Consider the following 25,655-nt stretch of genomic DNA (forward strand, 5'->3'; position numbering starts at 1 on the left):
TACTCATCAAAATATGGCAAAACCTAAAATCTAACACATACCATTATTGTAGAAGTAGGTGTCCCAACCCTGTATTTTGAATGGCAGGAGAACTTCTGGTTCCAAACACCTAACGGCCTTCTTATAAAAACATGATAAACATCTGTCTCACTATAGAACATGCACCTTTTTTCCCTCCTATTTTGAAATGCACCGAGGAAGAGTTAAATAGTATGCATTAGGCCACACATACTGCTGGTGATCCAACTGGGAACATATCCTAAGAAACTTGGCTCACAGTTTAGTGTGCCACACGATCATCATTTCTGTTGATTGTAAATTCACATAGTAATTCTCCTGTTGAAACATGCAGAAGACAATCCCTTCTGCAGACTGAATGAGTCAGTCTATGCTAACATCCTACATTGAACAGTGTATGTTTTCTAGAGTACCTGTTGCTACTGACCACAAATGGTCCATGTTTTATTAATACGATCATAACACTTTACATTTTGAAAGTCCTTTCTTTTTTTATTTGTTATTTTTAGTGACACATGACAATAGAATATATTTTGATATATCATACATGCCTGGAATATAACTTTTCATTTTGGTGGTTGTACATGATGTGCAGTTACACTGGTTATGTATTCATATAGGAACATAGGAAAGTTATGTCTGATTCATTGGATCACACTCATGTTTGCATGCTTGGCTTTTGCTTTGCCTGATATTTATTTTGCTCCAATGTTTTCCTCCTATGAAGGCACTTCTGATTGTTGAATTTAGCTGCTGCTGCTAAATTCTTCATAATCTCTATGCTGTGCCCTCCAGTACTCTTCCTGGGAAGCTAAACTATTCTCTACTTAAAATTTCAACTATATGCTTCTAAACCTGAAACAGATGTTATCTTGGCTTCAGGCTTTCACCATGAGTTTCTCTATTCACATTTTCACAAGGCAGGTAAAAAGGGAGTAATTTGCTGACTTCACTCTGTAGAGAAAGTAAAAAGGGAGAGAATGTGAAATGAGGATGAGAGAGACAGAATATAAATATATAAATCAGAGGCAGAAAGTCACATGGAGACAGAGCACTACTGCTTGAGCATCTATTATACTAATATCATATGCTATAGTTTGGCCACTACTGATTTGCCTGGCATTCTTTTTGAATCATATTTGTGGCCACCCAGATTAACTATGTGAGCTGATCTCTTGATTTAATATCAGCTTGCTCTTTTCAGCTCCCATGTCATTTACTGTCTTTAAAAAATGTACTGCTTGTTACTTAGCCATCTGTGTTTTCAAGAGCCCACGGTCTTTTTTTTTTTTTCTCCTTTCTTTCTTTTCCTACTTCTTTTTGTATGGGAACCAAAAACTAGAAAACATTAAATGAGAAAAATTAACCACTCACAGAAAAGGTGGAAGCCCAGAGAAAAGAGGTTTGTCTTTTATGGTTTGCACTTTGTAAGCTGTGGGTGTGACTCAATTTCCTCACCACCCACATAAAAAGTCACCACCCAATCACTGTTTTTTCTATCCAAAACCCCTCCCCTTTGATTTTGGCTAAGAGAGACCCTAAGAAAGACTGCCCTTTCTGGACGTTGCAAACTGTGACATATAAAAGCTGTCAGCTGCTTCTGTAGCCAGCAGCTTTCAAACCTTGCAGGCTTTTGCTCTCTGGGAGCTTGTAATAAGACATACTCCTCTTACAAGAGTTCATGCTACAACATAGCAAAGAACTTTAAATTTTTGGAAGAACAGTATATTCATTTTGGCATTGTTCAGAGGTAAGCTATTTGGCTCAACAAGTTTATCTTGCATGCATTGATTTTAAAGTAGCTCATTTTTCCTTTTTTTTAAGATATGAGATTGGATTACTATATTACTTTTTTTGTTATGCATTGTATCACTTGGTGTGTACAGATGTGCCTGGGAGACATTATCAGCACATTCTCTGTTGTTACCTGTGATGCATTTCCCCCCCCCACCTCTTCACTTTCAAGGTGAATTTTAATTCCTAAAGATTCCCCACTGGAAACAAACATGTACCAATGCATTCTGTGGTTCTGGCAATTGGGGCAGATGGCTCACATTCATTTTAGGGTTAGTGGTCATGTTGTTTACTTTACTCTAGCTCTAGAAAGTTCCTTTCAGGGGTCTTTCTCATAATACAGCCAAATGAATAGAGATTTTACTGTAAAGGGTCTCCTAGCCTTGAGTTGAACATTTATTTGGATTTTTGGAGGCAGTCAAATCAAGTAATGCTCCCAAATGATGACTTTGTAAATTCATACCCTCTGGCCCTATTTTTTTCCCCAAAGACCCTAACTCTAACTTTTCTGCTTTTAAGCAAAGTAAACTCGGTGGCCTCTTCTTCTCCGCCCCTCAAAATGATAGCAATCTCTGCTGTCAGCCTTGCGCTCCTGTTCTCCCTTCTCTGTGAAGCAAGTACCGTCATCTTACTCAATTCCACTGACTCATCCCCGCCAACCAATAATTTCACTGATATTGAAGCAGCTCTAAGCGCACCACTAGATTCTACGGATCTCCCCAAAGCCAGGCGGAAGCGCTACATTTCGCAGAATGACATGATCGCTATTCTTGATTATCATAATCAAGTTCGGGGCAAAGTGTTCCCACCGGCAGCAAACATGGAATATATGGTAAGAGGAATTCTTTTTTCTTTTGAGTTCTAAGCGGAAAAGCTTTAATTCAGAGGTTAGAAGGACCTAAAGGCATCATGAGCGTTTGCATGTCGAGGGAAATGGGCTCTTTATATATTTTTAACTTGGGAAAGATTTTTATGTGCCTGATAATTTTAAATATTGTTCCATCACAGGATTAAAGAGTGTGTGTGTGTGTGTGTGTGTGTGTGTGTGAGAGAGAGAGAGAGAGAGAGAGAGAGAGTGAATCTACATGGATTTTTCTTCTGTGGGTCCTACAACCACTGATGAACCACATCAGGAACACAGAGTGGGGTACATTGACTGATCACATTTGGAAGGTCCACTTCTAAAAAAATAATAATCACATGGAACTTTCTCTGTGATTTCTGTATCTAATAGTCATATTTATCAGCTAAAGCATTTCTTGAAACTATTTCTTAAAATTATAGGTTTCATGAGCATGGTTTATTCTTGGGTCGGTGTCTCTTCCCTTTCTTGGACAAAGCTCTTACTGATGTTGATCTATTTGTGTTCTGAGAGAACATGCTGACTTTTTCCTCCTTGTGATTTAAGGCTTTGTCGTTCTGATAGCAGGGAAGCCAGTGCACTTGAACACTGTTCCAACTTGCCATGCACACATTCTTTGCTCTCTCTTAAAAATAGATTCTCTGTGTTCAAATCATTTTACTTGGAGAGTTAAAAAAATGAAGTTGGTATTAAAAGGAAAGAGTCTTGTTAAAGTTTATTTTGGGTTTTGAACTTATGCAAGGTTATGATTTAAAGTCCTGCATTTTCTAAGGGCATAATGTGGAGTCTGTTTAAAGCAATGAAGACCATGCATATGACATTTCCAGGTTGGGGACATGGGCTCGTGGTACTACGAACAGTTTTATAAGTACTGAACTAGAATTTGGGATTTCTGTCACAGTCTAGTTTCATATATTTTGTATAAACAAACTTTTTGAGTTTGACTCAATGTTGATGCCAATGTCACTGGAAAAAATAAAGATTTGCCAAACAATGTAAGAGAGTCATAGTTCATAGAAGTTCAACTTAGACTGTGAAATGTGTTTTCTTAGGCTTTATCAAAAAAAGAAAAGATATAATCATTCCTAGTGGGTGAAGAGCAGTATGATCTCATGGTTAAGATTATGGTCTCTAAAATCTAGATGCTTGGATTTGAATCTTCATCTTAGAATATAAGCTGTATGAATGCCTTACCTTGCTGTTTCATTTTTATTATCTCTAAGACTTTTATCATTCTGAGATGAGGATAAAAGTAGTGTCTGCCTCATAAGGTTGTTGTGAGGACCAAATGAATTGAGGAGTAATTAGATCAGTGCCTACAGGTAAATAGATGTTCAATTAAACATTTTTTTTTTTTTTTTAGTTTTCTATGAAAAGCGCCTAGTTCAAGATCTAGACCTATAAGAGCTGGGGATATAGGTCAGTGATAGAGAGTGATAAATATCATGCCTGAGGCCCTAGGTTTGATTGCCAGCATCACAAACACAAAGATCTAAAAATAGAAACAGTTACCCATACAGAAGAGGTCTTTCAAGAGATAAATGTAGAGCTACAAGGAGAATAAAACAAATAAATAAGTTTGAATTATTATAGAGTTTGAAAGAAATATGTAACTTGTCTTGAACAAGTTACTTAAGGTGTCTAAGATCTAGTCTCCCTTCTCTTAAAATGGGAATAAATACACATTGTAACCAAGGAATAAATAATACAAACAAACACTATGAATAAAGATGTAGGTAGTGTAATGCAGTAGAAAGAAGTGAAAAATAGATACATTTTTTCCTACTTATTTCTCTCCCCCACTTATGGAGAATTAATTTACTCCCCATGAGTTTATTTAATTGCTTCTATATGCCAGGCCTTGACTGATAATTTCTATAGATGACCTCATTAGATAGTTCACATTCCTCCTGTGAGGTTGAGATTCTGATCTTCAATTTACAAATGAAATCATGTAGACCCAGAGAAGGCAATGACCAAGCCCAGGTGATAAGGGTAATTAATGGTATTGCCGGAATGAGAATTTAAGCATGTGTAATCCCAACAAACGTTCTTGGGGGCGGGCAGCATCTTTTTATTCACTAAATCTTGTAAACATCCCCTTGAGGGACATCTCTGGAAATACCAGGCTTTGTTTCCTCCCTTAAAATGCCAAGTGAAATCTTATAGTATTCCTATTCTGTATGTCATTTCCTCATTATTTTCTTCTCAAATACTGGAACTTGAACTTGTGATTTAGTTTGTTAGAACCAGAAACAATGCTGATTACATAAAAGATATTTATAAATCTTCCCAATTCCATGAAAAGTAATGAGAAGGAGTACTCAGAACAGTGAGTACTCTAAAGCAAATAGGGACTGTCCTAAATATCCATGCACATACTCAACACATGGTTCATTCTCACATGCATTTATCCACTTCATATTTACTAAGTATTTGCTATATGTCCACACTATTCCAAGCATTGGGAATACATTCAGGAATCACAGGGACAAATATCCTTGTTCCCTGGGTGGGAATCAGACAACAAACCAGAAAAATAAATAAATTACACAGTATGTTAGAAAGTGATGAGGTTAGGAAGAAAAATCAAGTGATTTGTGGTGAGGTTGCAGTATTTAATGGATTTGCCAGGGCTGAGCTCACTGAGAATGGTCTGGGGGTAGGCAGACTGAAGATCAAGGAGCAAAGGCCCTGAGATAGGAGGAAATTGATTACTTCAGAAAAATGTGCTTGCTTTAGTGAAATCATAAAAGAAGAACTCTAAGTAATCTGGCCAAGGGAAATGCTTCATATGAATCCATCATGAAGAAAGTTGGTGAGGTGTATAATAGAATCCATACCTTGGAGGCCAGAGCAGGGATTGTTAAGTGATTTTAATTGTCTAAAGCTAAGTGAAAAATGAAGAATTTACTTGGATACTGTTACCTTTATGTTAACTTGTTCAACATTGACTTGGATTGTGAACAACTGGAAAGTTACCTTGATTCCTAACCTGTGCCACATACCTCAAAAACTTAGGACACCCTTTGCTATAACCACTTCACAAACATCTGTGCTCTGAGTCACCTGCCATGTATTCAAATTTTCCTTTTTCTCTGAACACTGTCACTCAAGTGCGTCTCATACAAGAGCTTATGCTAATTGCACCAGCCTGATTCATAGTAGTTTGTTTTCACCTGCAATTCTCTCTGAGCCTTTTACTGTGTCAGCTTCTCCCACCAATGTCTCCTCCTTAATTTATCCCTTTATTTAGAACTCTACCTTCCCAGGTTTGGATATCAGAATGCTGGATCCCTGAATGATATTTCTTACACAATCACATGGGCTTTCTTCTTTTGTATTACAGAAGCCTTCATATGTATTGTATTTCTGTCCTCATACTTGAGGTTAATTTACAGTTATTTGTGTATTTCTTGCTGATTTCCTAATTCTAAGCTTTCAGGGTGCTAATTCTGTGATTATTCATCTTTGTATCTTATTTACTTGGACAATTCCTTGGATATAGACAGTGAACGCCCAGTATTTGTCAAATTCAGTTGAAATCCCTATGAATTATTATATGTATAAATACCAACAACTTCGATATTATAAACATTTTAGTAGTTTTCTCATCACCATATTTTATTCCACACACTGAAATAAAACAATTTTTTAATGAATTCTAAAAAAATCCCTTAAAATTAATTTGATCTTTCTTAAGTGTTTCGTTGTTAGAGAGTGTATAATTGACCAAACAAAGCAAATGCAATTTGAGCACAAGGGTGCTGATATTCATATTATGATTCTTTTTCTTTGGATATGTAGTCCATGATTTTGGGGAAAAAATACCTTATTACCTTATTTGATTCAATGTTCTAAAACAGTGTGTTTTCACACAAATAATAGCATAGAGAGAACTTAATTATGAAATTGAAACGTCTGTATTCTTGGCTTCTGTTCTACAATTAGTTTATTGGCTAATTTCCAGAGCTCCTTGGACACCAGCTGTTTTTCATTCTTCCCAAGGGCAGCCTAAACCATGACTCTAAGCCACAAACCACACTAGTTTCTTAGAATACGAATATTCCCCAAAAGAATGAAATTGCAAGACTCACACATAGAGTAAAATTGGTAGAATGATCTCTGAATTTGAGTCCATTGAATGAATTCATTTAAAATTTTTGAGGCTCCTCCATGCATGGAGGAGATCCATAGATAGAAATCTTTGTGTTTAAAGTATAAACAATGCAGTAAAAACAAATCAAATGGGAGGGGGACCACTATGCATGTGATTCAGTATTAAAGGACTGTTGTGTAAGATTGATGTCATACAAGACAGCCAGACAAATACTGTGGAGCATTCAAAGAAGTGAGAATCTCCGGTTGGCAAATCATGAAAGGTTCCCTGAAGGAGGAGCATTTGAGATAGATGCTCAGAAAGGGACAGAATAGGATGACTGTGACAGCAGGCAAATCAATGCATTAAAAAAACCACCAGGAGAAAAAAAAATCTATTTTTGAGGAGTTTGAGAAAACATTAAGGGTTTCTTTATATCAGAGCAATTAGGGAGACTGTCATGTTTGAGAGCAGGGGCAGGAGTGCATCTTAGAAAGATGACTCGGCAGTTGAAGGAGCTCAGGGTGGATATTGCCAGGGGACGTGATCAGAATGCTGGTTCCTGCTGAGTAAGCAAGGCCATTTTCTTTAGGCAAAGGGTAAGAGGAATAGAACAGCTGCACCTAGAGATAGTGACAGGTGGGACAACTAGCTGAATTGCAGTGCATAAGATAGCAAACTTCAGACTGATGAGGACAGTGGACAGGCAGGTGAAGGACAATGTGAAGATAATGATGAAACAGACTGAACACTTTAAAACTGAAAAAAAGAAAAAAATGCATAATGTAATTTCAAGAAGCCAAAGTCACTCTCTTGATAATGTGGCTTATTTTATTTTCTAAGTGCCTGAAAATATTTTTTTTTTTGTAGAGCTCAAAGAATAAGGTTTCCTGGACTTTTCTGGAAAAGAGAAAATTACTGGTTACCAAGTCATAGCAGGTAGTGAAGTAACAGCATGACTCAAATGAATGAATGGAGAACAGATTAATCCGTCCTCAGAGACAGCCAATAAACTATTTGCCTAGAATGATAATGCATGACTTGGGAATAGAGAAAAATGTTGATTTCGTTTATTTAGGCTTCATGTGGAAGAGAATGTGGGTAATGTAAACTACTTTTTTTTTCTTCTTCAGTAGTTGACTTAAGACTTGTTTCTGTCCTTGTCTTCCCCATTTTTTTTTCTTTTCTTTTTAATGAAGCCATCTTTTGTCCTAGATGGCACATTTCCTTTCATTTGGGAAGGATAACTCAATTTTCTCATTATAAACATAGGAAATTTGATGTGTCTAACCTAAATCTCTTCAATGAATGCTTTAATGACTACTAGCAGGCCTCTGAGAATGGCTGCCAGAAAACAGTGGATGAGAAAAATTGCTGACAGGAGGCATTTCTCCAGCACATTGAGAGCTCTGCATTCCTGTTCCCCTGGATGTAGAACCTTGCAAGTGCCTTGGCTTCCAGGGGAGACTGGGCACATTTTCTAGGAATTTTCTTCCAAGGTGCATGTTGATTAGTGTTACTTGTACACAAATGAAGAGGGTGGTGACCTTGATGTTTCTTCCCCTACCTCTATTTCTCCACATACCGAGCCCACTAATGGCGGAACATTGTGGGAGTCACCATTTTCACTATAGCGTGTAGGAAGTACAGATGTGAAAACATCAGGGTGTTACAATTCAGCACCTCACCATCAAGTGGCAGGAAGACAAGCTGAAAGTCAGATGTGCATCACACACAGGGTGACTCTATTTTCTAAAATTCAGTATTATTTTTTGGTGGTCAGTGATATTTAACCAAGGATGTAGACAAGTAATTTCATTGTGTTTCCTCTGAGTGTTTATAGAACCTAGCAACTTGTTAGTCCCAAAGAGAATACTCAGTAAATATTGGTGGGACAATGGAATGAAGTCTTTAAACCTTTTTGGTTAAAGTGTGAGTGTGTGGCTGTGTGCTCTCATGGGCAACAGTCACTCAAGATTCAGTCATGCATTCATATCACATTGTTTATTCACATGTCTGGCACTGCGCCTAAGGGTCAACGGGGAGTAGTGACATTCTTTGATAGGAAATACTGGGGACAGAAGGCAGTGTGCTGAACATTAAAGTAGAATAACACAGGTTGCTTTGAGATTGCATGAGGATACCGAACCCAGACTTGGACTTGGGTAGGAGGCAGTGAGGGCTTGCAGAAGGAATTGTTTTAAATATTAGATATAAAAAATAAATAAACATTATACAGGATGGAGTTAAGGAAAGAGGAACAATATAGTCAATATAAAAGGATGTTCTAAGAAGGTACACAGTGCCCCAAAGATATAGACAAAATATAATGTGCCTTGAATTTTGTACATAAAAGAAATAGTGATGTTTGATGAAGTTGGGGTAAATACCAAGAAACTTGTCTGAATTTTATTCTAAGGACAAGGGAAAATTATTGAAGGTTGTAGCTGGGAAGTTTCAGACACAACTTTTAATTTTGGAAAGGTCATTCTAGCCACAGGGTGTGGAGGGACTAGAGAGAGGCAGACATGCAGACAGGATGCACTGTCATGAGACTGTCATGACAGTCTGAGTGAGAGATAATTGAAACCTGAACTCAGCTTAGGCAATAGGGATGCATCGAAGTGAATTAGAGCTGTGAAACATTTGAGGTTCAAATTAATAGGAGCAAGTGATTCATGTGATGAGGTAGAATGAGGATTCACATGACAAGATCCTCAAGGAAGATGAGTCTAAACTAGGACAGTCAGGTTTCTCTGAGTTAGAGAACACAAAATAAAGAACAGGTTTCAGGAGGCCCTTAAGTGGCTGCAGGTGTAGCCTTGGGGTACCTGTGGATGGAGGTTGAAATAAGTGGCTATTGTGTGGGAGGGAACATTCTTTGAACAGAGAATTTGGGATGGGAATATGCATTGTTAGTCAAAATGGACCACTTTGCATGGTAGAGATAGGATAGTGTCATGGATACAGCATGCCAGGATGATTTTATGTCTGGGAATGTACTCAAGAATTTTTGCATGAAAATGTCACTATTTTTTTTAACTGAGATGTAAGCTATCCTTAATCCAAACCTGTTTCAGGAGCTTAGGCAGCACCAGACCTATCTAGTCCTCCTGACATACTCAGGTTAAGGTGTTTTGGGAAACTCCATCAAAAAACTTCAGAAAAATAGAAGTTAACTGGTCTGGGCAGCCTGGTGCTATGAATTTAATATATATAAAAACATTTAATAAACAGTCAATGGCCATTTAATAGTTATGAACTTGTGGTGTATGATTGCCTATGAGAATTTCTGAAGAATGGCTTGGAAGAGGGGTAGGGAAGATAGATACTAATAGATTAAATGGGTCACTAAAATATCTACCTCTAATCCCTGCTGCTTGGGAGGCTGAGGCAGGAAGCTCATGAGTTCAAAGCCTGCCTCATCAACTTAGCGAGGCCCTAAGCAACTTTGTGAGGCCCTAAGCAACTTAGTGAGGCTCTAAGCAACTTAGTGAGACCCTGTCTCTGAATAAAATACAAACTATGGCTGAGGTTGTGGCTCAGTGGTCAAGTGCCCCTGATTTCAATCACCAGTACCACCCCCCCTAAAAAATAATAATAAAATACATTTAGACTTGGGTTTGGAGAGATGGGATCAAAGCCCGCCTCAGCAGCTTAGTAAGACTATCCATAGCACCTACAATGAGGTACCAAGCATTTTTTTTTTTTACATATATAGGGAAGAATGCTCAACAAGTTGTTTTTAGACTAAACTTTTCATGAAATCTCTTAAAATTTCACACCATGTACTTTAAACCAAAACAGTCCAAAAATGTTACTTAAGGACACAATATTTTTTCCTACTAAAAAGTGCATCAAATTCATATTTCATAAGTTAGTTAAATATGAACATTCTACCAAATCTGTCTCTCTGCATTCCAGAGAGATCATGATTTCAGCAGGCCGTAGGTAGGCGGAAAGGCATTTGCATTCTTCTGACTAAGTGGGCAATGCTAGATATGGGGTTTGCATGTGTATCACAGGACAGTTTAACAGTCAAGAAATCTGCTTTCAGAATGCTGTAACATTGAGTTGGTGAAAAGAAAAAAAAAATAACCACACATGAAAATGCCTTCCTGGCTCATAATTGCAGAAGTAAATGATAGCTGGTGTGTATTGTATTTCTCTGGAAAGGAGAACCACTGCAAGAAGCCATTCACCAATGAATGGTTTTAAAGTTAAAGATAAAATCATATGGTAAAGAGTGGCTTGAAGGGAATCAGTATCTCAAAACTTTTGAAATGTTCTGCCATGTTATCTTTCACTATCTAACATTATTTCCCCTGTGTGCAAGCTCCTTATCATTTCTACAAAATTTTGGTTTTGACTCTTTTAGTTGCTTCAGGGTTGATCTGTTGAGTGGAGATTCATGCTTAATAAGGTGATCAAAAGTGCACCGTCCAGTGTTCCCCATTTAGGGGACTCTAGCACTGACGTCACAAATATTCTCAAATCCCCACAAATAATAGTTTTCATTGAATGCACTCTTGCCCAGATAGAAGTGTGCTTGTCACCCACTATCTCACCCAACCCTCACCACAGTCGGCAGAGATGAGGATAATTTTTCTCATTTAAAGACAGGGAGCCTTGGGGACAGGGTTGTGGCTCAGTGGTAGAGTGCTTGCCTAGCATGAGTGAAGCACTGGGTTCGATTCCCGGCACCACATAAAAAATAAACAAATAAAATAAAGGTTTTGTGTCCATCTTCAACTAAGAAAAAAAAACTCCATCACTAAGCTCTTTCTCAGCCACCAGCCCTTTTGTGTGGAAGACCTCCTTGTCATCTCTCACATGACCAGTGCTGCCAGTAGAGGCTCTCAGGGAAGACTGCACAAAGTCTTCTGACTTATTAAAATCCTGGTAATGGCAAGAAGTGGTGTCATTAAAAAAAAAAAAAAGGAAATTGAAGGCACCATCCCATCTTACTTCATAGAAGAACAGTGCCGGTTAGATCTGTGTGGTTCTGCACTAGCAGGGCCCTTCCCTGATATCCTCCATGAAAGGGTTGCAACATGCATGTGTTCTTCTGATAGTGAGAGTGAGATGCATAGAATTGACCTGCAGAATAGAGGTGACCGATTATTCTCTGTTTGTCCTACTTCTGTAGGTGAATCCTCAAGTCAGTGCAGATTTGGTGGGCACAGTCTCCTGCTGATTCATATTATCATGAATTAAGTTGCCTGTGGGTTAAATGTGTGTTTTATATGAAGACTTGATGGAAAGGGATGCCTGAATTTTTATCCTTAAGATTTTGGATTTTTAGAAAGCTACATACATATTTCTCTGACATTTTTAACAAAACAACAAATCCCACCATTATGCACAATTATAATGCACCCTAAGAAATATGGAGAAAAATAATACATCAGGGATCCCAAGTGATGGCAATAATTCAGTTCAGAGTTCCTAAAAACAGTGCATCTGTTTATAGACAAAGAAACCTACATAGGGTTATGTTTTAGTCATTTTTGTTTTGGTCTGACCAAAAGAACTGGCAAGAACAATGTAGAGGAGGGAAAGTGTATTTGGGCCTCAGAGTTTCAGAAGTCTCAGTTTGTAGATGGCTAACTCCATTGCTCTGGGCCTCAGTAAGTCAGAACATGGAGGCTATAGGGTGAGGTGAGGAAAGTAGCACAGGACAGGAAAACCAGGAAGCAGAGAGAGCTCTGCTTACCAGGCGGAAAATACATACCCCAAAGGCACACTCCAGTGACCTATTTCCTCCAGCCACATCTTACCTGCCTACAGTTACCACCCAGTGAATCCATTCAAATGGATTAATGCATTGATTATGTCAAGGCTCTCATAACCTGATCATTTCACCTCTAAGCTTTCTTGCATGGTCTCATACATGAGCTTTTGGGTGAAACCTCCTATCTAAACCATAACAGGACAGTACTCAACTTACCTAAAAGACATCTTCTTTTAAACATGTAGAAAAAATCCATAGAATCCCATCTTAGCATTTTTACATAAGAGTGGTTCTGATTTTTGAGGCTCTAGAGGAATGTTGTTATTATTTTAATCAAGTACCTTTAACTATCTTCTGCTGTAACCAAGTAGAATCGTATTAATTTTATTCATTTAGTCTAATCAGTACCCAACATTTTTCCTATGAGGTCCCTTCTCTGATTCTGCTCCCACACTTCCTGTCCTCCAGCCTGAGGAGTCTCACACTCGCTGCTGCCTCCTGTCTGGTTTAACACTGGTTGCTGTGTATTCAGTTCTGTTTCCTCTATCACCCTTTCACTAACATTTCTATCTAATGAGAACAGATGCACCAATTTTATGACAGAACCTCAATCATGCCCATGAGTGTTTTAAACTTTTGGTGGCCCTCAGGGGAAATACTTTAGTCATAACTTAATTTTTTTTTTTTTTTTTTTAGTGGCTGTCAACATCACTTATGCAAGTCAGTACTCTTTCCCCAAGCTAACAAAAAGAACAAATAGCCTTAGCTAAGTTATTAAAAGCAAAAACCAAAAATGTGGCCTATGTACCATTCATCTACTTTTTATACAAATAAGTGAGAAAACGGCCACATGAATGTCCAAGAACATAAGCATCTATAGTACATAGCATCTGCCTCTACACCATGGCTCTCACAACATGGTCAATTCATAAATCTGTCTCTAGACACTCAATGTGAAACTTTTTTTTTAGCACTTTATATCTTTGAAATATTTCCATGTACACAATGTATGTTTTCAGAGTTAAGTATAATTGTCAAACTTAATATTCTTGTTTCTTCAATTTTTAACTTCAAATTCTGATTTTTTTTATAAATATAGCAGGTTTTAGCAATTATATTTACTCACTGATTTAAAATTTTAAACTGTATTTATAGGTTTAATGTTTGATTTTCACATTTATTATTTCAACTGACTTATTGATAATTATCCTTTCCATGTATTTAAATGACATGTAAGCTAAGAAAAACAATGACTCTTAAATTCTCCTAAATTTTAGATTTTAAGTACTGTCTTAAAAATGAAATTAAATCATTTTCTTATCATTTTCAACTTAAAATCACAAATTTAAGTAATTACTTTATATTGAAAATATGACTGCTCTGTTACTTTAATATGCTGTATTCTTTTAAATATTACAGATAATAATAAAAGCAATTAAGTACAGATTTCCTTATCAAAATATTCATCCTTTTAAAATTTTACACATTTAAAAACTTATATATCTTTTTTATGAGGCAAAAGGTGCTACCTATTTAAGGGGAAAAAAATGTCATCTCAAGCAAGTGCAGAGTTATATTTCCAAGTAACAATTCTTGCTGCTTTCCAATTTGACCACATTTCTTATTGGCTAGAGATACTGGCTGGGATTTAAGAAGGGAGCTTCAGATGTCATGATGTTTCATGATCCTGGCTGCCACAATGTTGTGGATCCCAAAATTTAAAGATAGTTGATTAGACAACCTCTTATCTGGGTTGGATTCATATCATTGTCTAATTTTTATGTCTTCTTATGAAAGCAAGTGACCTCCAATCCATCAACATTCTCTTACTCAATTCTGTATTCTTTAGCTCAAGTCTAGAAAATCTCTGAACTTGATGAGAATCCTGCATTCTTTTCATATTCACCTTATCTCTTAGGGTCACAATTCGTCTAGATATTTAAAATGACAGCAGTTTGAATTCTGGATCTCTCTCAGGTCTTAGTCTAAGTTGTTTCAACTTCTTGTGATTTATAGGCAAGGTACTGTGTCCAGCTTGATCTATCTTATTATGTAACAAGCAGAATAACTCATAGTGAATGCTTTAGTCGAAAGGTAATTCAGTTTATGAACTGATCAACTAAATGACTCTAAACAACAAAGAACAGAAGAAAGCCATTTGGGGGCAATTAGGGAAAACCTACAAGTCTATGCACACTCTGATGCCATTGTAAGCCACTTTATTTTATGAATTACCTAATTTAATCATAACATCTAACTTCTAGGGAGCCCTATAAATGTATTTACACATTCATTCATAATAATCTTAATTTTTGCCTCATCCTTACGGTGTAAGAATTGATGTGTTTTATGAGTAAATTATCTGTGAAAATGTCTTACCTATTTAGAGAGGAAAGAACTAGTGAGACAGAATGCCAAAGCTGTTTGAATAAAAGCTAACAAAATAGCAGGTGTCTCTTTTTCCCAATGAAAAATAATACTGATTTTCCTATTTTCTAGGCATTCCATAGAATTAGGTGTATAATTGTATCCTTGTTTCCTCTGATGATACATCCATAGGCTAAAATATTAAAATCATTTCAAATAAATGCTCAGAAAAAAAATGGGAGTTCATAACCCACTTGAATCAATCTGTGAAATATGGTATATTAAGAACTATGTAATGTTTTGAACAACGAAGAATAAAATAATTTAAAAAAAATGCCAGAGAAATTCATTGGATAGATTGATCATCATGAATTCAAAAATTTATAAACTAAGTCAAATGCTTAGGCAATTTACAATTTACAACTCATTCCCTGAATTTGACAAATTCTTTCACATTATTGCCCTGGTGACATTCAGTCCAACTTAGAGCTTCTGGGGAGAAAAAAAATTACTACATGTGGGTTTACTCCTTACAAAAACTGTAAATCTTTTGTTAAAATATCCTGTAGTTTCTCAATACAGTTATGATTGTTATTTTCACAACTCAGAGATCTCATCATAATCATAAACTCAAATACCTCAGAGGATTAAAGACGTTCTTTGTACCCATGTTTTTTTTTTTTTTTTTTTTTTCCTGGAAGATATAACCAGTGGAGAAAGACAGTGACAGCAAATGCAGTTTACCTGAAGATATGATGTAATTCCCAAATATTAGAGCTCCCTACTTAAGACAGCCCTCCCTCCTCTGGAGGGTGGGTTAAACTCACAAAGAGGCAAGAAATATACAGCACCTCTGACTTCTCCTGCAGCAGGCGTTAGAGGGAGTCAGTCATATATCCCATAGGAAGGGCAAGTCACCCCCTCTGTATGGGACCTTGTCAGTCTGTGTCTATCATCCTTTCCAGAATTGTCCTTTAGGAACATGGAGCAGGCAGAAATCCTTCCCTCCAGTTCTCTAATAGCAAATACATGCAGAGAAGGAAAGCAGTCATTACTCTTCCCTTGAAACCATCTTCTTCAAAATTTTACTTAAGATCTTTTTACATAGATACAACTAAAAACGTGATCCTCCGTAATGGTAAACACATTTACTTCATATCAAAATCCCTTATAATAGTTAACAAAGAATGCTTCTGTAAGATACTTTCTCATGTTTGAAAAATTTTGTTTACCTTTTTGAACACCCAATATTTAGCTTTTCAACATATGAATGAGCATAAAGGCAGGCTTTATATATATATGGTAAATTATTTCTAAAATTGTTAAATGTTTTAAGTTTCTCATTATTTCCTTTTTTACTATATTTTTTGTATATTTAAGGTACACAACATGACCTTTTGATACTCATATAGATATTGAAATAGTCAAAGATTGTTAAATATTTCAAATTATTTGGATTGAGAGCTGAGCCATTCACAGGACAATATAACAGGTCTTTTGGGCTCAGATGCAGGAGTTGCTCAAGTGCCTATAAATCATGAGAAGCTGAAGATGAAAGGGACCCTAGATGTAACCTCATGCAAACTCCTTATTTTATGGATGAGTTGCATAGGAGATAATAATTGACATGTCCTCGGTCACAGATGATCTGAGTAGTAGAAATAGGTATAGAACACAGGATCCTTGAGTCTCAAGTCTTATTTGTACCATGGTGTGGTTCTATTTTAGCAGAAGATTATAAAAAAGTGTCTTTAGATCTGGGTTCACACTTTACTTCAATATGGAAACGATGCCTACTTGTATTTCTTCCAAGGTAAATACAATTAGCTAAGAATATTTCAGGAAAAAAATTGTGTTGACACTATCTGTCCGAAATTCCTTTGTGAACTAATTTTGTACTATGGTAAACTGAAATCAACATTTCAGAAATTCATATGTTATTAATATTTGGTGAAAGAAGAAATATTAGATAGAACTATATCAAATAAGTCTAATGTTTAATAGGCATTTATATTAGTTACCATATGGATTGACAGGCTTATCTCAATAGTTGCATAGGGAAATCAAGCCAAGCATTTAAAATTTTTGAAAGTGCATTTGAATCTTGGAATACTGTGAGTTTATGTGAACTCTGTGAGTTTACTTAATGCAATCCTATATCGATTTGTGGAAGATGACTTTTTTCATAATTTAAAACAATTTCTGACTAACAAATCTCTTTTGAGGGTAAGTGCCATGGTCTTTTTGGATAAGTGTCTCTTGAAGAATTCATTTTTTTCTCATTTTGTTTCAAAGTCATTGTCTTAATTTTCTTTCACTTCAATACATTTCCATGTTAAATAAATCTATGTAACCCATTATCCTTGGAAAAAGATTAAGACTTTTCAGTGTTATGACCAAAAAGTCCCATAAGTGTGCTAGAAAACTTGTAACTTGCAGTGAATGCAAGGCTATTAACTCTTGCTCTGTTGTACACAACTCACAACCTGGTAGAAGAGAAAGACACCAAATTTTCACATGAAGCTCCATGTTAATTTGAGTAGTTACAGAATTCTCCCTTCCTTCTTCATATAATGTCTTAGCTTTCTCAAATAAATTAATAGCCACTCTCGAGTTACAATTTGAACACAGTTTTAAGCTAGGATATATAAATATTATAAATAATGTAGGAAATAATGTTATGACTTTGAACTATGAAATTTAATGTTAAAGTTATTCTTTCCACCAGATAAATCATCACTAAATAATGTTCCTACTAGGGAGGAATTTTGGAAAACATTTTTGCTTGGAAAAATGCTATTTATTTTCTATTTTGTGCCTTATGCCTTATGACTACCTAGAAAATAGATTGTCATTTCAGAGTGACTTATTATTGTCAGGTCCACCAATACTTGGCTTAATATCTTTATGCAGCTATGGAGATGAGCCTATCAATCCATATAGTAACTAATATAAATACATATTAAACCTAAGGGTCATTCAAATATTGTCCTACAAATTTTTTCCATGAAAAAAATTTGCTGTACATGAATAACATCCTTATTATTTTGCCTTTCTTTTTCAAGGAAAGTAAGCTACTATTTTTCTTAATTTATTTAATTAAACCATATTATACAACATTTGTGTCACACCTTAGGTACGTACCATTGTCAAGTTATTTTCAATCATGATTTGTTTCTAGCTCATACCAACTAAAGATGTAAATTCTCTTATTATTGTACTGCTATAAAAAGTCAAATGATAAAACATGAAGATTCCATTTGGTTAATAATGTTATAATATAAACTGAACTTTGGAATTTGCAATATAATATTAGTGTTAATTTTGAATAAATTTGATCATATTTGTTTTTAAATATATTAGTAGTATGGCTCCTTATGAATTCTAGGGAAATCTATTGACTTTGCTGGATTCAAATTTCAGTGGTCAGTATGAGATGTCCTTGTAAGTCATGAATAAACATGGTATTTTTTAAAACATATCCTTTACCAAACTTGAGGTCTGGATGTTGAATCTAAGAGCATTATAAAGACAATATTCTTTTTGTAGTACAACCATATAATAACAATGGTGTGAAGTAGCTTTCTTCTAGTTCTTTCTAGAATTGAAAGAATTCTAGGAAATAGTAGTACTGTTACTTTCCATTTACTTTGTGTTTGTTATAGCAAATCCGTAAAACTGAAGATTTTTTTATACCTACAGGTTTGGGATGAAAATCTTGCAAAATCTGCAGAGGCTTGGGCGGCTACTTGCATTTGGGATCATGGACCTTCTTACCTGCTGAGATTTTTGGGCCAAAATCTGTCTGTCCGAACTGGCAGGTAGGAAGTAGTTTTGCTGATGCAGTTTATTTACATGATTTTATTTCATGGGAGAATTTTGTATTATATGGGAGAATGACACCAGTCCCAAGTAACATCAGAAGATATTTACTTAGTGTTCACTTGGAATCAGGCCTCGATATTTGGTCTATGAGTATTTTAGATGTCTTCAAGAATTATGAAACTAGTTAAAAAGCCCAAATAAGACCAGGTTCCCTTTCAACACTTGTAACACTTTCCCTTAGTCTGTATTTCTCACTGACCTCACAAAATCCTAGAGATGGTCACGTGTATGATGATGTGTCCCATTGCCTCTCAGGAAAAATTCCAATTGTGGCAGAAACCATTTGTATTTGTGTGTGTGTGTGTGTGTGTGTGTGTGTGCGTGCGCGCGCGCGCGCGCACGCACACACATAAATAAATTGATTAGTAGACAAAATAAAAAAATATTTATATTTACATATATGCATATATATGCAGATATATACAACTATGGAGAAAGCTATTCCCATTGATAGGATACTTTTTCTACCAGTGTGGATTGTCATTATCTAGTGTTCCAAAGTTTCATTCTTTTTCCATATGGGGAGAAAAATCAGGTGTGCTAATATTAAAATCAAAGTGATCTAAATTTAAGGAAAAAATGCATTTAAAGCTAGTATTATGACTACTTCTATATATCTAATTTTGAATTACTTGAGGACACAGATTAAATAAGATTTTGATAGCTCCTAAAATATTTACATTTTCTTTCTTCAAAATAACCCAACACATGTTTAGACAACTATAGGGTCACTTCCTCCAGTCCTGGGCATTTTGCATGCTTGCTCCTAATTGGAAAAATTCCAAGAGTAAATATGCTGTTGGATCCTCATGAATAATCTTTTTATTAAATCAACTTACAATGTAACATGAGTCCATTATAAATTACCATTGCTGTATCATACATGCTTTTTTTTTCTTTTGACATCTAGATATCGTTCTATTCTCCAGTTGGTCAAGCCATGGTACGATGAAGTGAAAGATTATGCTTTTCCATATCCCCAGGATTGCAACCCCAGATGTCCTATGAGATGTTTTGGTCCTATGTGCACACATTATACACAGGTTGTTTTAATTGTCTTTTTTAATGTTCAATTCATATTTTTTAAAAATCTTATTATATATTGAGGGACATTCATTTTCTTAGCAATATTGGAAAATATTGGTTTATTTTCACAGATGGTTTGGGCCACTTCTAATCGGATAGGATGTGCAATTCATACTTGCCAAAACATGAATGTGTGGGGATCTGTATGGCGCCGCGCCGTGTATTTGGTATGCAACTATGCCCCAAAGTAAGTACCAGTTTGTATTCTGTTTCCTGGATCCCTGAACGTGTTAAATACCTCCAGTCTCATAGGCATTTTTGACAGATAAATGTGTAAGTCTTTGCTGTACATTTGGTCTCTAATCCTCAAATCCACCATCATTCATTCCTATATTTTTGAAAAACGATTAGGTAAAAGGTTTCTTTTAACAAGGGCAGGGATTCTGGGGTAAAATGGTAAGCAAAACAATCTGAGGCAGTGTTCTCACTAAAGTCTTCTTACCATCTTCTGTCATAGCAATTGCAAGCACTTCCTAATCGTACTTCATAAGTTTTTAATAACTATATAGAGGACATCAGAAAAGAATCTGCTAGGAACTTATCAATACACAATAGTCTCATATATCAATATAGAATGTTGTCTCACCTTTTTCACTAGGAAAGCACAGTATTGGAAATGAATCCTTTCTTTCTTATTATTTTTAGATTTAAAAATTCATATTCTCAATCTTTGGCCCACATAGAATATATTATAGAAATTTATCAAAGATTATAAGATAGTCATATTTATGAACAAGCTTTAGTATAGAAGGATCAATAGACATTTGCCAACTTTTGAAAAAATGCCTTCCTGATAACAATAGCTCTTTAGAAGATAAAATGCTCCAATATTTATACACAGTTCTGTTCCCATTTGGAATAAATAACAAAATGTGCAAAGGATTTATGATACTCTTGGTGTCGTCCAAAGTAAGTCCCAAAGATTTTCTCCAGCTATTCCAACACAGGGTGGGAGTGAGAAAATGTGTCAGGAATAAGTGCATTACTCATTGATATGGTGGTGTGCCAGTGGCAGTGTTTTTGTAAAGTTAGAAAAATAGTGATTTTCCAGATGGCCCCCTCTTTATAATTATTAGGTTAGGGAGGTTTGGAAAACAGAATGTTTATTAATAATAATAATAATTCTTAAAAATGCATCATTAAGAATAGGCATTAAAACTGTGCATGTGTTGGACATTTTTATTTTCCCACTTTTTATTTTCCTATTGTGCCTTCCCACTTTCTCCTGCCATAAATAGGCTAGATAGTAACCAAATGGTATTTGTTTCATCCATTTGACAATTTTGGTTTTGCCCAATGATTAGAATTTTCTAATATTATTGATGAGCTCCATGATTGTTTTTTAGATCCAAAAAATTAAGATATTGCATTAACATGCTATATTTTAGTTTTAACAAAATTTTCTGGGAAACTAGGTAATGAAAAGTTTAAAAATCTTGACTGGTAGGGAAAAAAATAAGAGCAAAAAGAGAATTTAATTAGATGGAATAGGAAAAAAGTAAAATAACATGATCAACCAACTGATTTATTGTTGAATATCATTAATTCAATAAAATCTGAGATTTATGTAAAAGTTCTTAATATAATATAGAATGTCACATATAATAAAATTTTATTTCTGATTTTTTTTCTTACCAAAAATATGTGTTTCAAAAAGTGATGGAAAATAAGTAGAAAATAAAATTTAGATAGAATAGCCTGGATCCATATACATTTTTAGCTTTGGGTAATTAGATACAGAATGGAATGAGATGGAGTTAAGAAGCCAGGCACACTTAGAATGGGCCTTGAATATTTCTGGACAAGCAGGTGATGTCATCAGAATTATGCTTGGCGAATATTATCCTCAAGGCAGACTGCAGAATAAATTAAACAGAAGTGGAAAGTCTTAAAATTCCATCATTTTATAATATTAATAATAAATTATCAAGCTTTTCATTTTATGGGTAAATTTTCCTGTATATGCATTTTATTAAGAAAAACGTGTGGGTCTTTATTTAATTGGCTATAATAGATATTTTCATGTTCTCATTGTCATTGCCTGGTTGTTTTTTTCAGAGTTTAAAGAAGATAAGAACCACTTGTTTCACATTTTAACCACTTACCTGTTATTTTCATTTCCTCAGCCTTGGGTTTATACCATGTATAACCAGACTTTCTCCTGAAACTTCAGTTTCCTTCACATTGCTCTCTATATTAGTATTTCTTAATGCTCTAGTCACTATCACCATGCAAACTTCTCCTTCATAATTAAAAGAGTCAAATAACAGTCTGGTATTGCAGCTATTTTAAACTTGTCTAAATGGTGAATTTGATTTATTATTATGATCATGGCCATCCATACATTGGAAGAAAAATATTGACAGCACAAAATAATTCAGTCAAATGTGTTCAGGATTAAAAAAAAATAATAGCAGTAACTGAAAAAATTTGAGTAGCTATCAATTTGAATTTATATGTTAGAAAGGTTTTGAAATCACCTCTTCTTGTCTCTACAAACCCTCATTCTCTTACTGTGAGAATACAGTTGTGCTTTTCTCTTTATTTTATGAAGACTGGGACCTAAAATATTTTAAAACTTTAGAAACACATCTAAGAACATTTATAGTGTATTTATTGTGGATATAGTGACTTACTCATTTCATAATTTCTGAGCATCCCAGAACATACTAGGTATTTTGTTAACCATCCTTAGGAAGAATTAGCATGAATTTAGAAGCATTAAGTTTAACTGACAAAGATCTGATTATGTGCTCTTGAAGCCTGCCAGAGGAGGCAGATTTGATCTGTGGTATCACCATGCATTGCAGGGCCACATTTCTTACCTGTGAATTAAGATAATACTAGCTTACACAGAAAGAAAGTATTTTAAGAGCAAAATACATAGAATACCTTATGGTGGGAATAAGAAATGGATGTACTTTTCGGTGGCTTTCTAAAGTAAGCTTCTGAAAAAGATTCTCATCTGCCAATACACATGAGCATGAGCTTAAGGACAATCTGATTTTTAAAAATAAGTGAGTATGACTGATGCCATTTTGTTTTCTCCTTCCAGGGGCAACTGGATTGGAGAAGCACCATATAAAGTAGGAGTGCCGTGTTCATCCTGTCCTCCGAGTTACGGGGGATCTTGTACTGACAATCTGTGTTTTCCAGGAGTAACGTCAAACTACCTATATTGGTTTAAATAAGCTTACCTTTTTTTCTCCAGGAAATGTCATGGTTTCTGGGAATCATAAGCATTTATATATATTGAATTTTGCACATATTATACATATTTTATAATGATAAACTTGTTTCTTTTTAGTATTCATTTGTATAGTATTTTTCTAGTATGTCATTTAATCCTTGGATACAATCAAAACATCCATTTCTATTTTCTGACCTCTAAATTAAAATATTGTATGGGTAGTGATGACATAGTTGATGCAGTCAATTCCAAAACTTGCATTCCAAAGGAATTATGATATTATGTTCCTAAGGAATAAAATATAAGTTCAACCTGTAATGTGTATGTGTGCATCATACACATATATACAGACATATGTGTATGTATATGCACACAAACATACTATGTGATGCAACACATAGATATTACAATACAGTGGTTAACTTGAGGAAACTTTAAAAAATATTCTAAAATATATTTGAGGTGGTGGTACATCTTAGCACCATTTCTGTAATCCGCACAAAAATGATAGTTTGCAAAATAACACTCCCCCAGTGATACCTGAAATTAATAACTCAATTAATGGATCAAACATTTCAGAGTTATTTTATCTTATTGGGGTCTTCCAAAGGCTGTGTTCATTTTATGTAAATTTATACATCCCACCTTTTGTTTGGTCTTATTTGATTGAATCAGTAGTCACATGTTGAGTTCTTTCTACAAGCAAGGCACTCTGGTGGTTATGTTCTGATAATGCAAAGATAATTAGATAGAGTTCCTGCTTTAAGAAGTTCACAGAGATAATTAGGAAACAATGCAAACTATTGATTTTTTTCTGCAAAGTTTTTTTTTTTTTAACGAATTGTTTTTCACATAGCTGTGAGAAAGTGAACACAGCAACAGCATTCACCTGTAAGTGGACTAAATGATAATCTGGCTAACATGGAAATCTGATTCCCAGGAAATTTCAGCTACAGCCCTTGGAAAAAGAGAGACAGAATAAATGACTCCTTAGAGATTTCTGGAGCAAGACAGATAGTGGTGACTTTGGAAAGCTGAGAAAGCAAGACCGGCAGAAAACTCATCAAGAACAGAGAAAGCAAGGTTTAGAGGACAGGTGTGAAAAGTCACAGATATAGTGTTAATGCACAAAAAGAAGATCAGGGGGAGAGCTTCAGAAGGGCATACTACATCTCTAGGGCTACTACATCTCTAGGCCCACTATGAGATGGTGAAGAAGTTCAGGAAGAGATGAGGTGGTGTTTCCACCTTCTCATCATTGTTCTGCCTGCCATTATCTTGTGTGTCAATCATCTTGGGCCTTCCATTATCATATTAAAGATCTTTCATACACACCACATACAGCTATGGTTTATATTAGCAAAGCCCTCTTCAGATTTTTCCTACAGACTAATTACTAATTATTGTTTCTATGTTTCTGTGGGAAAAATAACATTTAGTTCCTCATTAAATGTAACTATGAAAATCAAATAAATCACTATGAAAATTTTACTGCAGTGATTTAAAAATTACAATTCTTCACTTACAAACATCTTTCAGAGTGGAGAATACAACATCTGGGTCAAGATGGTGAACCCATTACATTTCATATGTATGTATGTTCAGTCAGGTTGTGTAATGGTTGCATAGGATTACAGAGCAAGTAAACATGGTTAGTTCCAGTGTGCCAATAACAGAAAGAAGCTACTAGTTTAAATTCTGTCCACATTTGCAGTTTCTTAGGATGGATACCTTGAAAAACGACACTTAATTAGAGCCATTCCAAGGGAGAATAATCCAACATCTGGAGATTGGGTCTATTTGATGAAAAACAACTGGCCTAATTACTATTACAAATTAAATATGGTGACCAAATGTTTTATATGAGACTTCTCTGCTCTTGTGGGCTCATATGTGGACCCTATTAAAAATAAATATGTTTTGGAATAAAACTAAGAACAGAAATAATTATATGATTTAGGGCTCAATCCAACTTTCGTCTTAAGATGCCTAGGCAATTGGACCGAAAGCCCATTGTGGGATATTTGCTTCATTTATTTAGAAAGTGTTTCCATCCTCAATGTTACTATAGTATTCTGCAAAAAAACTGTAGTGAGTACTATTCAATAGATGTTGACTATTCTCAGTGCCAGTTCTTTTGCTGGCTTGTTTGGGTAGCTTAGTTTCTCAGTTCTCAGAATAATGAAATTTGCTCTGTATTTCATAGAAATTTCTATGAAGGTAAATTTGCCAAAGTAATAGAAATTTATAAAAATTAAAATTATAATTAATAGAGCTCCTCTTTGGCATGAACTTTGCCTAAATCTTTGTATTCCGGCTTCTTCTACAGTAGCTGTAATGCAATGAGTGTTTAATGAATGCTTATTTGAATGGATTTTTAGAATTAGCTTTCAAAGCTTATTTAGAGGAATCCCACCTTTCCTTTACTTTTTTTCACATAAGACTATCTTAAATATAAAGCTTTGACTATAACAAAAATCCAGATAAATCATCAAACTTATTGGAGTAAGACTAGGATTTCCATACTTACGACACTTACATAATTGTTCTTTCCAAACCACAACTAGAACCATAACTTTATTTATAATTTAACAACTAAGCTGAAAATATAACGGGTACA

General features: G+C 35.2%; 1 protein-coding gene across 1 annotated transcript; it reads left to right on the forward strand.

The window, feature by feature from the left end:
* Positions 1 to 1,650: 1,650 nt before the first annotated feature.
* On the forward strand, positions 1,651 to 25,431 carry PI15 (peptidase inhibitor 15). Its single transcript, XM_081266667.1, has 6 exons — positions 1,651 to 1,768; positions 2,332 to 2,644; positions 18,577 to 18,695; positions 19,670 to 19,802; positions 19,917 to 20,032; positions 22,901 to 25,431. The coding sequence occupies exons 2-6, from the start codon at positions 2,372 to 2,374 to the stop codon at positions 23,034 to 23,036; spliced, it is 777 nt and encodes a 258-aa protein (XP_081122793.1). The 5' UTR covers positions 1,651 to 1,768; positions 2,332 to 2,371; the 3' UTR covers positions 23,037 to 25,431.
* The last annotated feature ends 224 nt before the right edge of the window (positions 25,432 to 25,655 follow it).

The sequence above is a fragment of the Spermophilus citellus genome (assembly GCF_964194105.1).
Source record: "Spermophilus citellus genome assembly, chromosome: 14".
Classification (NCBI taxonomy): Eukaryota; Metazoa; Chordata; class Mammalia; order Rodentia; family Sciuridae; genus Spermophilus; species Spermophilus citellus.